This window comes from Suricata suricatta, chromosome 4 (genome assembly GCF_006229205.1).
Source record: "Suricata suricatta isolate VVHF042 chromosome 4, meerkat_22Aug2017_6uvM2_HiC, whole genome shotgun sequence".
NCBI lineage: Eukaryota > Metazoa > Chordata > Mammalia > Carnivora > Herpestidae > Suricata > Suricata suricatta.
The window spans coordinates 71,365,558-71,380,505 of NC_043703.1; the positions used below are offsets into that span (position 1 = coordinate 71,365,558).

Here is a 14,948-nt window from a genome sequence, read left to right on the forward strand (position 1 = left end):
CTTCTGGGCTTCAAAGAAAAGACACTCACCTTGTGAGGCTGTGTTAAAACCTAATCCTGCTTTTCCTATTCTCTTGTCTCTGTTCCCTCTTTCTGTCTTCTTTTTCCACTGTTTCTTTCTGTCTCTCTCTCAAGAACAACAACAGAAGAGGTCACCAAACCCACCAAATTTAAACTTACATAAAAATGTATGTCATTTTCTCCAGTGTTAATTGGTCGAGATCATGAGTAACTAACTAGAAACCTTAGATTTGGGTGTATTTACCTTTTAAAAAAAAGTTTATTTATTTTGAGAGATAGAGGGAGGGTCAGAGAGAGAGAGAGAGAGGGAGAGTCAAGAAGAGAGAGAGAGGGAGGGAGGGTTAGGGAGAGAGACAGAGAGAGAGAGAGAGAGGGAGGGAGGGAGGGTCAGAAAGAATCCCAAGCCGGCTCCTTGCTGGCAGCACAGAGCTGAACGCAGGGCTCAGTCTCACAAACCAGGAGACCATGACCTGAACCCGAATCGAGAGTTGATCGCTTAACTGACTGAGCCACCCAGGTGCTGAGTTTGTTTACCTTTTGACCTGCTCCTTTTTCTTCAACAGGCTCTAGAACCTTTGCCTTTGTTTTTCTCCTGCACATTCGTCTGTAATGTTAAAAGGTGTTTAGTCAGGGGCGCCTGGGTGTCTCAGTTGATTAAGCGTCCAACTTCAGCTGAGGTCATGATCTCACGGTCCGTGGGTTCGAGCCCCGCATCAGGCTCTGTGCTGACGGCTCAGAACCTGGAGTCTGCTTCAGATTCTGTGTCTCCCTCTCTCTCTCTCTGGTCCTCTCCCATTCATGCTTTGTCTCTCTCTGTCTCTCAAAAATAAATAAAAGTTAAAAAAAAAAGGTGTTTAGTCAAATGGCAATTGTTTTCTAATTGCAGCTGTAAAGGGGAGAGTCCAGCTGTTGTCACAAAGGAGGAAAGCGTCCTTCATGAACTCTTTGGAACAGACATCAGGTGCTGTGCAAGGAATGAGCTGGGCAGAGAGTGTACCCAGCTGTTCACAATAGGTAGGACCAGGAGAATGTGAACTTCTCTTTTCAGTGTCTAGTTTTTAGGAACAACCTGATGCTAACAGCAGCTGCCTCGGTCATCTTCAAGGACTTCAAGGCTGCCATGGTTCCTTATGCCACTTAGCATATGGATATGTATAGTATGGATTCTGTAACAGCTGACTTATTTATAAAAGGGTAGACAGTCTCTAAAGGAGGCTCCCCACCAAAGCAGCTTGTGACATTCGAGATGACATTAAAATCTTTGTTCTTCAGAACGTTCGGGATGTATTTTTGCAATGAGGACAAAAGTCACTTTGTTTTCTTATTCGTGATGTTTTCATCCTTTCCAGATCTCAATCAAACTCCGCAGACCACACCGCCACAATTATTTCTTAAAGTAGGGGAACCCTTATGGATAAGGTGCAAAGCTGTTCATGTGAATCACGGATTCGGACTCACCTGGGAATTAGAAAATAAAGCTCTGAAAGAGGTAATATGACAAGTTTGCCTTCTGAAACTGCAGAGACAACGTCCAAATAGTACAGGTTGAAGTCATTAAATTCAAACTCTGTTTTATTAAAATCTAGGGCAGCTACTTTGAGATGAGTACCTATTCTACAAACAGAACTATGATACGGATTCTGTTTGCTTTTGTATCATCAGTGGGAAGAAACGACACTGGCTATTACACTTGTTCCTCTTCCGAACATCCCAGTAAATCAGCTTTGGTTACCATCATAGGTAATGCAGGCTGCTTGCGCAATCTTTCTCGATACTTTTAGTTGCTTTAGTGTGGAATTGAGGTATGTCCTGCAAATTCTGATTTCAGTATAATGTTAGTATCAAAACGCTGAGAACGACTAGCTTAGAGTAGTTTTTGTAAATGTCACTTGCTTCCGCCCTTCCTTTTCCACTTAAACCATGCTCACTTGAATGGTACTGTCTTAGCACTGTCCTTGTAATCTGATTGCGGTCTTACCACAACTTACCAATAGACTGTAAATTTCCGAAGGACAGGAAAATTCCCTTCCATCCTCCTGGTCCCAGAACCTGGTAGAGAGCCTAACACAAAATAGGCACTTCATAAACAAAGTAAAACCTTGGGTTGCGAGTAACTTGTTCTGGGAGTGTTCCGCAAGACAAGCAAACACTTCTAATTAATTTTAACTCCATAAACGAGCAACGTCTTGTGATACGAGTAGTACTCGATGCCAAATGTCACATGATCACAACTGAGCCAATGGTTCTGGAAATTCGCTCTGATATACAAGTACTTTGGATCACAAGCATGTATCCGGAATGAATTATGCTCAAAAACAAAGGTTTTACTCTACTTGTTCTGAGAACCACCTGAGAGGGTGATGAGCAATGACAGAAGGAGGGGATACGCAGTTAGATGCATTGAAATTGTGTGGGCGGGATAGGAATTGAAAATAACCAAGCTTAAGTAATCTCCTATCAGGTGGCAGCCTCCAGCCATACTGAAAATGCTAAGAAATGAGGGATTCTCCTATCACACTAATGAGGAAGGGCATCAAAAAAAACCTGGTGAATTCTGCCTGCTAGATTGTTTGACCTGTGCCTGCGATTCTTTTCGTGGAACGTGTCACTCACTGAGGGAGCTGGTGTGACCCCGTAAAGGGCTTCCAGGTCCTGTCAGTGAATCCCTCCCCTTGTACATGCTGGGGTGGGCGGGAGGAGCCCTTCCATCTCTTGAAATTGTCCGTAAAATCTGGAGGTTGATTTATACATTTCTTTGGGAGGAAAGTCAATTATTTATATCTCATTCTTTAAAATTTTTTTTTAATGTTTAGTTTTAAGAAAGCATGAGTGGGGATGCTGAATTAGAAAAGTTTTTGTAAATAGGTAGGGAGACAGAGGACCTGAAGAGAAAGGGAGACAGAATCTGAAGCAGGCTCTGTGCCCACAGCAGCGAGCCCAGTGTGGGGTTCGAACTCATGAACCGTGAGATCATGACCTCAGCCGAAGTCAGACACTCAACAGACTGAGCCACCCAGGTGCCCCAACATCTAATTCTTAAAGAGATCTTGACTGTAGAAGTTGGTGGGTTCAGGCTTATCACTGGGGATAGGACTCCTGCGTTTCTTGCTGGACTGTCAAATCTGACCTGCAGCTTAGCCATAGCTGAGAATTCTTACAGTATACTGATGAATACAATTTGATTGTATTTTCTCAGGGTCTTTCCATACAAATCTCATCTAATTTATACATGCTTTTTTTTTTTTTTTTACAGAGAAAGGATTTATAAATGCTTCCAAATCAAGTGAAGATTATGAGATTGACCAGTATGAAGAGTTTTGTTTTTCTGTCAGGTTTAAAGCATACCCACAAATCAGGTGCACATGGACCTTCTCTCAAAAATCATTTCCTTGTGAGCAGCGTGGCCTCGATGATGGGTCTAGGTGAGCCAACAATGAGCCCCGGGCCCCACCAGACTTAGCACAACCCTCCTCGGTGCCCTCCAGAGGCGTGCTTTTGTATCTTGAGTTTATATATTACTGGGTTGACATGGAAGATGAGGGGGGAAAAAAGCAGAGATTAGGACCCTGTAATAGTCTGATAATGAGTTCAAACAGTATAACCTGCCACGCAAAAACCAGAAAGAATCCCAGTAGTTTGAGTACGGTTCGTGGCATTTTCTGAGTCACTGGATTGTTACTTCCCATTTGAGAGTTCTGTGCTGTAGCATACCGAATCTCCCTCGGAACGTACGCAGATGATTGAGGAAGTAAAACCCCGTAAAAACAACAAAATGTTCCCTATAGGTGTATTGATTTAAATTTCCAAAAAGTAACTGCAGAAATAGCCCATGAATAAAGGCTGAAGGAAAAGTCCATTTTCTTGGGGATTTGTGCAGCTGGATTCAAGATTGACTCGTGGGGGAGACTCTCCGCTCCCTCTTTGGAAAACAGAAAAAAAATTTTTTTTCTTGTAGTTTCTGTAGCGATGACACTGCTTCTCTCTTAAATGTAGTCCTGTGTGACATGATTTCATGCTAGACTCTGAGTTCCTGAAAGGTACCTGTCGACTCTCAAGCAAGCGAATCGTTTAGAATAAATTGTTTCTCAACATGTGGTCCATAACCACTTCTGTAGAAATCATCTGAGCCAGTGTTAAAAATGTGGACTCCTGGCTCCTGTTCTAGACAGGCTCAACAGTTGGGGGAAATGCCCAGATTCTACATTCTCAGCCGCCTCTGGTGATTCGTATCGCAGGCCTAGATCTGCCTGGTGCGGTGTAGTAGCTGTTAGCCACGCATGGCTGTTGAGTCCTTGAAATGGGCTAGTTCGGACTAAAATGGGCCATAACTGTAAAATACACACTGGATTTCGAAGACTTGGTGTGGAAAAAAAAAGACTGTAAAATATCTCAATTTTTGTATTGATTGTAGGTTAAAGTTACAGTATTTTGGACATATTGAGTTATATAAAACCAGTGATTACTTTTTACTTATTTTTACTTTTTTTATATAGCTAACTGGAAATTTTAAAGTCACGTTTGGGGCTTGCATATGTTTCTATTGGATAGCATTGGTCCAGGCGAAGAGTTAAGAGTTGTTCTTTTCTCCTTGATTCTTCTCTGTTTCACAATTAATGTGCCATTCTTCATACCTCACAACGATTTATAACTGATCCTTGTCTGCATGTTTAAAAAGAGCTGTGATGCTGAGTTTGCACGGACCCTTCTGTCTTCTCTTGCCCTAACCCCTTAATGTTCAGAGCAACTCATTTTTCAGTTAATTAAGGACGTAGCCTTTGACCTGTGAGCTAACTGATCCCCACTTCTCTGCCTGGGGGTTTCTCAGAAGCTACACTCTTGACTTCTTGGGCTGGATAATTCTTTGTTCTGGGGGCTGTCTGTGCTGCAGGTGGTTAGCAGCATCCCGGGGCTCCACCCGCTGGATCTTAGTAGCCTGCCAGCCCTGCAGTTGTGACAACCCAAAACATCTCCAGACATTGCCAAGTGTCCCTGGTTTGGAAAAACTGCCTGTGGTTGAGAACCCCTGCCTCGGAGGGCTCACCCTCTTGTCATAAGCTCTTGTTCTGAATTATGAAACTTGAACGTAGAAGGCCAAGGAGTCAACCTTGTCTTCCTTGTTGAACTGAGCACCACAGGCCCGAGCTCAGAAGGACGTCACTGATATCGACATCCACTCCCTTCTCTGTACTGTGACCCCAGTAAGAGTCAGAGACACTCTTAGCACGATGGGATTCTCATTTGAACCTGAGTCAAAGAGCAAGAGGATCAATTTGACTTAATTCAAATATTCCATGCAGTGCCTGGGTGGCTCAGTTGGGTAAGCGTCCAGCTTCAGCTCAGGTCATGACCTCATGGTTCGAGGGTTCGAGCCCCACATCAGGCTCTGTGCTGACAGCTAGCTCAGAGCCTGGAGCCTGTCTTCAGATTCTGTGTCTCCCTCTCTCTCTCTCTGGCCCTCCCCTGCTCGCACTGTCTCTCAAAAATAAATAAAAAACATTTTAAAACATTAAAAAAATTAAAAAATAATTCAAATATTCCTTAAATATCTTCTTGATGGGCTCCATGCTGTGAGGGTCTACAAGAATGAATACGGTAACATCTCTATCTCTCCACCCTCGGCCTACCCAATTTAGAGGGGCACATTCAGAGGCAAGAGGCACCTAGGAACCATTGTTTCTGTGCTTCTGACTTCTGGCACAATCTCTTGAGATTTTAGAGTCATTGATTAGAAGACCTCATCTCTGATATATGGGTCACGGGCCAATCTCATGGCCTAGTTAATTCCATTTCATTCCACGGCCACAGTCTGCATCCCTGACCCTGAGTGGTTACTTTGTAGAGGGAGCCAAACGAATAAATCAGGACAGACCCTGATTCTTACAGTGTTCTGTGCCTCCCTCATTCATAATTAGCTGGTAATACAGTTAACTCTTTGAGTGTTGAATCTCACCTGTGAGTTTAAAAACTCCATAGGATCGATGCTCTGTCAACGTGTGTTTCATAAATGAATGAATTCATCATCACCCCTGGAGGTGGCAATGCACAGCCTGGGCCAGAACAAGTCAATGGCCTCCTCTGGGCGCTTCGAGCACCACACCCACCACACTCACCACAACACCCAACACACAGTGTTTATCCTGTTTAAAATGTTCTTGAAGAACTACCGTGTTTGCCGGTGATAATGACGCACCTGATTATCACACAAGCACCATATTTGCCACTTAACACACAGCACAGAGGGAAAGTGGAGCCTCCTTCCTCATAAAAAAGATGCCCAAAATATTGAACAAAAAAGAAATGTTGAAAAACCCTGAACATAGCTTCAAGTGCTCCAAGTGTCTTTTGCGCTACACACGAGGCTCCGGTTTGAGATTCCATTATAATCTGGACTCCATTATAATCTGAGTCCCTTTCAACTTTTTCTTGTAAAAAGTTTCAAGTTTACTAAGAAGCCGAGAGAACAGTACAGTGAGCATCCGTCCCCTTACCACTGTGTAATTTAACCAAACTGAAAAATGTTTGCAGGGTATAGCATTTTAATCGTGTTGCAACAGATGACTTTATAAGCATAGTGACATGAGGGGTTTTTTTAGATGTAACCGAAAGGCCTGTGTAATAAGCCTCCCCATGGCAGGGCTCTGGTGTGGTTATAGTGTGTACGCCAGAAGTCAGTCATCTTCCCCACCTTCACGGCTTCGTTTCTCCTATTTACTTCCTCAAATATTACACCCGAAGGGTGAGGGCCTGCATAATAAAATGTGTTTACAACTTAGTAAAGTATAATTTTCTAGCAGTCCTGATAGCTTGATCTTGAGAAGAGGTCCTAGGATATTTCATCTGTTGGCTTGCATAATTTCCTATGTCTATAGACTTCCTTAATAAACACTGAATCTAAGATGTTATAATTATTTAGTGATTCCTTTTTTTAATGTTTTTTATGTTTTTATTTTATTATTGAGACAGAAACAGAGCATGAGCAGGGAGGGGCAGAGAGAGAGAGAGACAGGCTCCAGGCTCTGAGCTGTTAGCACAGAGCCGGATGCAGGGCTCGAACCCAGGAACCATGAGGTCATGACCTGAGCTGAAGTCAGATGCTTAACCAACTGAGACACCCAGGAGCCAGGTGCCTTAGTGATTCCTTCTGAAAGACTCCCCTTGGCTTACCCAATCCCTGTGTTTTTCTTTTCCCCGGAGTATTGGATTCTCCAGCTCCAGTAGCCTTGAGTTCACTTACAGAGAGCAGTGGTGTAGTAGTTGTGCAGCTCTGGGTGATGAGTTGCTCTCCTCCTCAAGAACAGACTAACCGAAAAGTAGGCTCTCAAATCAATAAATGATATATCATTGCAGAATTGGGAGGATTTTTTTTTCCTGGAAGGCGATGAGCCTTGAGTGTCTACAGAGAGGAGGGAAAACACGTGTGGATTCAGTGAACCACCAAGACCCCCCAGCAAGCTCTGCCCCCTTCCCTGCTGCTGAGTGTGAAAGCAACCACTTTAAACTCTCACCACATGCCAGATCGTGTGCACACCCTTTATGTGGACTATCTCATTTAATCCTCATCCTTCCATTTTACGGAAGACAGAATAGTAGTTACTTGTCCACAGAGGGCAGAGTCAATACCCTTCCTTTACTCCTGTTTTCTGAAATTGCCTTAAAAAAAGAGAAGTAACACCAATAATTCTACCTCGAGAGATTCTATTTCAGACTCTTCCTAATTGACCACCATGATAGAAACACATAAAAACAGGTTTTTGTATAAATATGGCATTAATTATGCCACTTGTAACCTGATTTTTATTTAAAATATATTATGGACATATTTCTATCGTACTAATTATATCTTACATTATTTACACTATCATGTTAATGGCCACATAGTATTCTACTTTTAAGGCAATTTTATTGTAACCTACTTCCATTGATGGGTATTTAATGGGCGGTTTTTTTTGTTCTTTGCAATTTTTTTGTTTGGTTTAGTGTGATTTTCTCACAGTATATGCCACAATAAAGTTTCTAAGTTTATTTTTTATTCAAAATGATTACTGGATTTCATAAGCCTCATAGTAATGAAAATCTAACATATATGTTGTGTTCACTATGTGCTAGGCACTATAACAGATACTTTATGCAAAATTACTTAAAACTTTAATGGAGCATTCTCTTCTCATAACCATATGAGGTAGCTACTACTATTGTCTTTTTTTTTTTGAGGTTTATTTATTTTTGAGAAAGAGAGAGAGACAGAGTATGAGCAGGGGAAGTCAGAAAGAGAGAGGGAGACACAGAATCCGAAGCAGACTCCAGGCTCTGAGTCATCAGCACAGAGCCCAGTGCAGGGCTTGAACCCATGAACCGAGAGATCATGACCTGAGCTGGAATCAGACACTTAACTGACTGAGCCCCCCAGGCACCCCTGATACTACTACTGTCTTCATTTTACCGGTGAGGCAACTGATGTGCAGAGACGTTAAGTGGCCTGCCGAATGACACGCCACTAGGCAATGGCAGAGTTGAGGTTCCAACAAAAACATTTGGCTTCAAAGCCTTAGTATTTAACCGTATCACTCGACTGCCTCTGGACACCAACTCATTTCCAGAGTGTAAGATTCTCAAACCCAGTGTGTAAGAAAAAAAATACAAGCATTCTCTTTGGTTACTTAGAAATAAGTGTATCTTCCCTTATGAGGTGTTCCATGCTCTGCTCTTCAGTCTTTAATGGTGATATTCCCCCAGGCCTTGCCGACTCCCTTGAAATAAAATGAAAACGAGCATGGTATTATATAGAGAGTAATATAAAATCATCAGCACCTTTCTGCCACCTCCCGACTATCTTACTCTGACTTGGAACAAGAGTTTGACAGAGAAGACTCGACGCCAGCCCAGCCGTGTTCCCCCAGCCCCGCCGCAATGCAGGCTGGGAGAAGTAGAGTTGCTGGCTTCCTGACCTAGTGACCCTCCTGCTGTCTGTAAAGCCGCCTCCAGTCCTGTCAGCTCTTTGCTCTCTCCACTTTCAGAGCTCTCAGCTTCCCCAACACATGCTTTATTCTTCTCTAAAGCCCTGTAAATAAAGCATTCTTTATAGCAAAATCACTCTCTGAGCCACTTGAGAGAGCCTGCCCTTCTTCAGCCCCTCCCCTCTAGGCACCGAACGAAAAATAAAAATGACGAGCATTTTGATTATACAGAGGAGAAAACCCTTTTCATGGTTGTAATGAGAAAACCGCTTCATCACCCAGCTATTCTTTCACGATAAAGTCCAGTTTCCAGGTCTCTGATCTCATACCAGCTGGCCATCTTTAGAAAAACCCTCGGGGAAAGAGGAAGCTGTGAATCTCCAGGTCACCTATTTGGTTCGTCCCCTTGGAATTCCCAGAGGAGGTTCATTGACACCGTTGTTGCTCTTGCTAGTGTTTAAGTGTCATAAACGGAAGGACAGGCTGTTTCCAACAACCTGGACATTTGCTTTTGTGTTTAGGCTCCTTACGTGACCAATTTCCGACCCAGAAGAGCGAGACCATTTCAGATGCTCCCATCTATCCTGCGGCAAGTCATAGTGCAGGAAGACAGCACCGAAGACTTAGGAAGGAAAAGTGTGCACACCATTTTGCTTTGGTCTGCATGATAATCACTAACTGTAGTGGTCATTTCTTCTTGTACCAAATTGATTGGTGCTTTTGGCATGGAGCCTGGCTAGCCACACTGGCTTCGTTTTTATCTCCTTTATTTTTCCTTTTCAGGGTCTTTGGCTATTGTCCAGTGGAAGTTATGCATTCCCTTTTTTTTAATATATATAATGAAATTTTAAAAAATTTTTATTTATTTTTGAGAGAGAGAGAGAGGAGAGAGCAAGCTAGGGGCCAAGAGAGAGAGGGAAAGAGAATCTCAAGCATGCTCTCCACTGTCAACGTAGAGCGTAACGCAGGGTTTGAACTCACAAACCATGAGATGGTGGCTTGAGCCAAAGTCAGACACTCAATTGACTGAGCCCTCAGACACTCCATGTGCTCTGTTTTAGAAGCACACATCTTTCCCTTCTTGGACCACTTAAACTCTGCCTTCCTCGAATCTAGAAATCACATGTAGCTATATTTACTTTTCTCCCCAGTGTTCTAATTTGGTGTTCCCTGATCCTTCCATCACTTCTGTCTCACCAGCCATGTCCTCCTTGTCCAGAAGTAGGTCAGGATAAGAAATTCCACTTTCTAGTTCAGACTTCTTGTTAATAAGGCAAACAGAAAACCTTGTTAGATGCTCACTTTGATGGGTCAGAGAAATAAATTCCCTCACCACTAGAAAAAGTCAGAATTACCCTTTAGCTTTGGAGTTAAAGGCACAGAACAATGGCGTCCAATAAACACGGGCTCAGGAGCCAGTCTACCAGCCAGTTGCTAGGTGTGTGTGTAGAACATTAGGGATCAACAGGGGCTCTGGTCGCTCCTTCATGTTCCATATCCAGTACTACACCTGCTCTTTCTTCTTTTCCTTTCAGGTTTGCTTTTCCCTCTCCTTTCCCATTTTCCCTACTGTAGACAGCACTTGTGTTTTCGTGCTCTGAATTCTCAAATCTGAACTTGTACTTCTGCTCTCACAGGACTTCCCACCCCATACCAGAATTGCTCATCCACCTTCACCAGCAACGTGAAAATGCTGTGAGAACAGAAACTTACCTTTCCGACCTCACTGTGGTACCCCTGCTTCCTCCAATAAGTAGACTCGATCGTTGGTAGTAGAATAAGTGAATGAATGAATTCCTGAGTTTCTATAACTGTCGCCAGACATCTTTCCAGTAAACTTTTCCTACCGCCATCAATCTAAACTACAGTACTGTTTCATTCCTGCTCAGGAATCTACAGCATCTTCCTGATTTCCCCATGAATCTAAATAATGAAGCTTGGGGGACCTGGATGGCTCTGTTGGTTAAATACCCAACTCTTCAGCTCAGGTCATGATCTCATCATGGTTTGTGAGTCTGCATCGGGCTCTGCACTGACAGCATGGAGCCTGCTTGGGATTCTCTGTCTCCCTCCCTCTGCCTCTCTCTCTCTGCCTTTCTCTTGCTTGCAGGCATATGTGTTCTGTCTCATAAATAAATAGTCCTACCCCTACCCATTCAGTCTTTTCTACTACATCTCAACTTGTGCTTCCACTCCAGTCAGGGAGTCCCTGTTCCTCTCCACTGTAGCCATGCACCCTGAGTCCCCGTCTCACGTCTTAAGGAGAGCTGTTGTCTCCCCTTGGATGCTTTCCTTCTGCCTTCTCATTATGACCTATTCATCCGCAGAGATCTAGCTCAAGTCCTCCCAGCTTCTGTGCAGACCTCTGAACTTCTCTTCTCTGTACTGGCCCCTGCCTTCTTCAGTCTTCTCTTGGCCTTTGGTTTAACGCTTTAACTATTGTACCTATGGAGGTGTGGTCCACCCACCTGATCGTGATCTTTGGGAAAAGGAGCTATATTTTATAGGTCTTTGCATTCTACACAGCTCCTCGTATAAGTCTGGTTTACATGCCCTGTGCTCTCTTGTTTACACTTCTACCCTGTCAATATGTGGTCTTTTTCTTCCTTTTTTTCCTTTACTTTAAGTTGGCTGAGTATAGAGGTAGCCTGATTAAATATCTTCTGAACAATCTGTAGATTATCTTATACTGTTTTAAGGGAGATTTTTTCCTGTTTCTACAATGCATGAAGGCATATTCAACAGCTCCTTCACCGTCTGTCTCTCCTACACTGTCCACACTTGATCTTAGCCAAAAGGCTGAGAAGCGATCTCCTACACTGTCCAACACTGAGCACCCCATATATCTGGTAGGCATGCTGGATAATCTTCAATATCGAGTTATCCACGTCAAAGGATACGAGTGGCTAATGAGCAATCCCTGCTGAGACCACAAAAGATTTCTGTACAAACTCAGTGGATTTGAGCCCATGTCACTGTTCATTGCTATGTAAATCAATTGGTTACAGGTTGGTTATAGGTCCTGCCTTGGACCCGTGTCAGAGAGCCATCCTTTCAGGAAGCAGGGGGCTTATGGTCTCCTCTGTCTGTAGAGGTTCTTCCGTATTTCTGGGAAGTCAGACGAGTCCAGAATGTTTAGAACAGTGGGGCCAGGAACCTTCTTGTCTCTCTTAGGAGCCCCAGCCTAGATGAGGGCTTCTCAGTCTTTAATGTGTGTATGAATCACATGTAGATCATCTTACAGTGCAGACTCTCAGCAGGTTTGGGGTGGGACTTAGAGTCTTGCATTTCAAACAAGCTCCTAGATAAACCAATGCTGATGTTGCTTGGCTGTGTACCACACCACACTTAGATTAGCAAGGGCCTAGCACACAGACATCTCCTTGTCCATCGGACATTAGGGAGTGAGAGTCTTAAGGAAGACTCCCATCACGCCGACGTTCATTTCAGCGTCTCCTGTAAGAATCTGGCTAAGTGTGTCTTTAATTCTTTTTCAAACAGCATATCTAAGTTTTGCAACCATAAACACCAGCCAGGAGAATATATATTTCATGCAGAAAATGATGATGCCGAATTCACAAAAATGTTCACGCTGAACATAAGAAGTAAGTTAAATTGTCAAGGAACTTCATTTTAATCTTATAACTGCTTACTTGTTTGTTAACTATGACCAGAAAGAGCTAAGGAAAGGCTTAGAAGGGATGCTAAAAACTATTTTTATATACTGAAGTATGTTGAAATTTAATTTCAAATCTACTGGCTTTGTTGATAGATGATAGATAGATAGGTAGATAGATAATGTTCTATGTTCATCCTTTGAAGCTAAGATACTTTTTCCATGTCCTCTCTGAATGTGCTTTAGTGTGGTCTCATTGATTTGGGTGCCTTGAAAGGTCATGATGAGGAGCAGCTAAAAGTCATATTACCTGTTATTTGTTTTAGTAATTTTGATTACTTTGGTCTATAAAAAGATGAGAGAACATATCATTGGATTTTTTTAAACTTTTTTTTAATGTTTTATTTATTTTGATACAAAGAGAGACAGAGCATGAGAGGGGGAGGGGCAGAGAGAGAGAAGGAAACACAGAACCGGAAGCAGGATCCAGGCTCTGAGCTAGCTGTCAGCACAGAGCCTGATGCGGGGCTCGAACCCACAAACATGAGATCTGACCTGAGCCAAAGTCGGAGGCTTAACCGACTGAGCCACCCAGGCACCCCTGGATTTTTTTATAGATGTTTCTCTCCTAAAGCTAAGAACCGCTTTGATTCTTGGAGGCGGAGGGAGGAGCACAGCTCGGCCGTCTCCAGGAGGCGGAGGAGATGCAGTGTTTTGCAGTTGGATGGTAGGGGTGTCGGTACAGAAAATTCCACACAAGGGGCAAAAAGGGAATAACCAAAGGTTTTGAGTCATCCTGCCGATGAGACTCCCTCCCAGAAGCACAAGCTGCTTGGAGTAGATGGGCAGCCTAGGTGAAGTGAACGCTGAGGCCATTTCTGGAAAGTACCATACCACATGCACTTATTTCACATGCTATTCTCTACAGGGAAGCCTCAGGTGGTAGTTGAGACATCATCAGCAAGCCAGGCTTCTTGCTCCTCTGACGGATACCCATTGCCATCGTGGACGTGGAAGAAGTGTTCAGACAACTCGCCCAAGTAAGGAGGACATTGGTGTCTCTTGTGTTAGAAGAACATAAAACTCCTACTCTCTCTGGCATGTTGACGCTTTCTCATGAATACAGCTTAAGAAGAAATGATGAGCTATTTACAATGTTTCCCTTCTGACTCAACTACAATTCTAAATGGTCACAGATTGTTTCTGATCACTCATAACCAAGAAATCTCTCTTAAAGCTCACTAGACGAACCCTAACGTCTAATCTGACAATAGCCCCCCCCCCCCCCCCCCCCCCCCCCCCCCCCCCCCCCCCCCCCCCCCCCCCCCCCCCCCCCCCCCCCCCCCCCGTCTGGCTTCCCTGCCGTTTCTTTTTCAGCTGCACAGAGGAAATCACAGAAGGAATTTGGAATAAAAAGGCTAACAGAAAGGCACTTGGACAATGGATCTCGAGCAGTACTCTTAACATGAGTGAGGCCGTAAAAGGATTCCTGGTGAAGTGTTGTGCATACAATGCCCTTGGCACATCATGTGAAACGATCCTTTTAAACTCCTCAGGTACACAGCGGTTGCTATTGTAAGGTGCCACCTTCAGGAATTCCCCGCTAGAAGTTAGTCCCTGTTGTTGGCTTTTACTTGGGGGATTTTACAAAAGCATGGAGGTGCATTGTGTGACACGAGGCTTTTTGAGTCAGGCAAGAATCCCCACCGGACATAGGCTATGTTGTAATTCAGGGGCAGAGGGACTTCTCCTTATGTTATTATGACTCATGAGGTAGAACCATAAACCCCCAGGATAGGAAGTATCTACCAAAAGATCCAACTCTAGAGAAACCAATTTAGTGCTTTGGAGTCGCTACCACTTTCCCTTTGGATTAATCTCTTTATGTTCCTTTAGCCTGCTGTTTTATAGTTTTTAGTTTGGTTTTTAGACCCTTCTAAGGGGTCTGAAACCTGCCTGCCTACACTAATAGTTTAGAATCACAGCACCCCCACACCAACTTCTCATGCATCCGGTACCTTCATATGGAGAACACAAACTTCTTATTTTATTTTATTTTATTATTTTATTTATTTTATTTTATTCTATTCTATTCTATTTATTTTATTTTATTTTAAATTTATTTTATTTTATTTTATTTTATTCTATATTTTATTTTATTTTATTCTTAAAGTTTCTTCATCTATATTGAGAGAGAAAGAGAGGAGAATGCATGATGGGGGACGTGGCAGAGAGAGAGGGAGAGAGAATCCCAAGCAGGCTCTGTACTGCCAGCACTGAGCCCGACATGGGGCTCAATCTCGCTAACTATGAGATATGACCTGAGCCAGAACCAAGAGTCAGATGCTTTACCGACGG

General features: G+C 43.3%; 1 protein-coding gene across 1 annotated transcript in view; it reads left to right on the forward strand.

Moving 5' to 3' along the window:
- FLT3 (fms related tyrosine kinase 3) overlaps positions 1 to 14,948 on the forward strand; it is a 74,375-nt gene that overhangs the window by 35,665 nt on the left and 23,762 nt on the right. Inside the window, exons 7-13 of the mRNA XM_029938480.1 lie at positions 907 to 1,034; positions 1,370 to 1,509; positions 1,607 to 1,760; positions 3,274 to 3,442; positions 12,476 to 12,579; positions 13,519 to 13,630; positions 13,968 to 14,146. Coding sequence (XP_029794340.1) covers positions 907 to 1,034; positions 1,370 to 1,509; positions 1,607 to 1,760; positions 3,274 to 3,442; positions 12,476 to 12,579; positions 13,519 to 13,630; positions 13,968 to 14,146 — 986 coding nt within the window. The remainder of the gene's footprint in view (positions 1 to 906; positions 1,035 to 1,369; positions 1,510 to 1,606; positions 1,761 to 3,273; positions 3,443 to 12,475; positions 12,580 to 13,518; positions 13,631 to 13,967; positions 14,147 to 14,948) is intronic.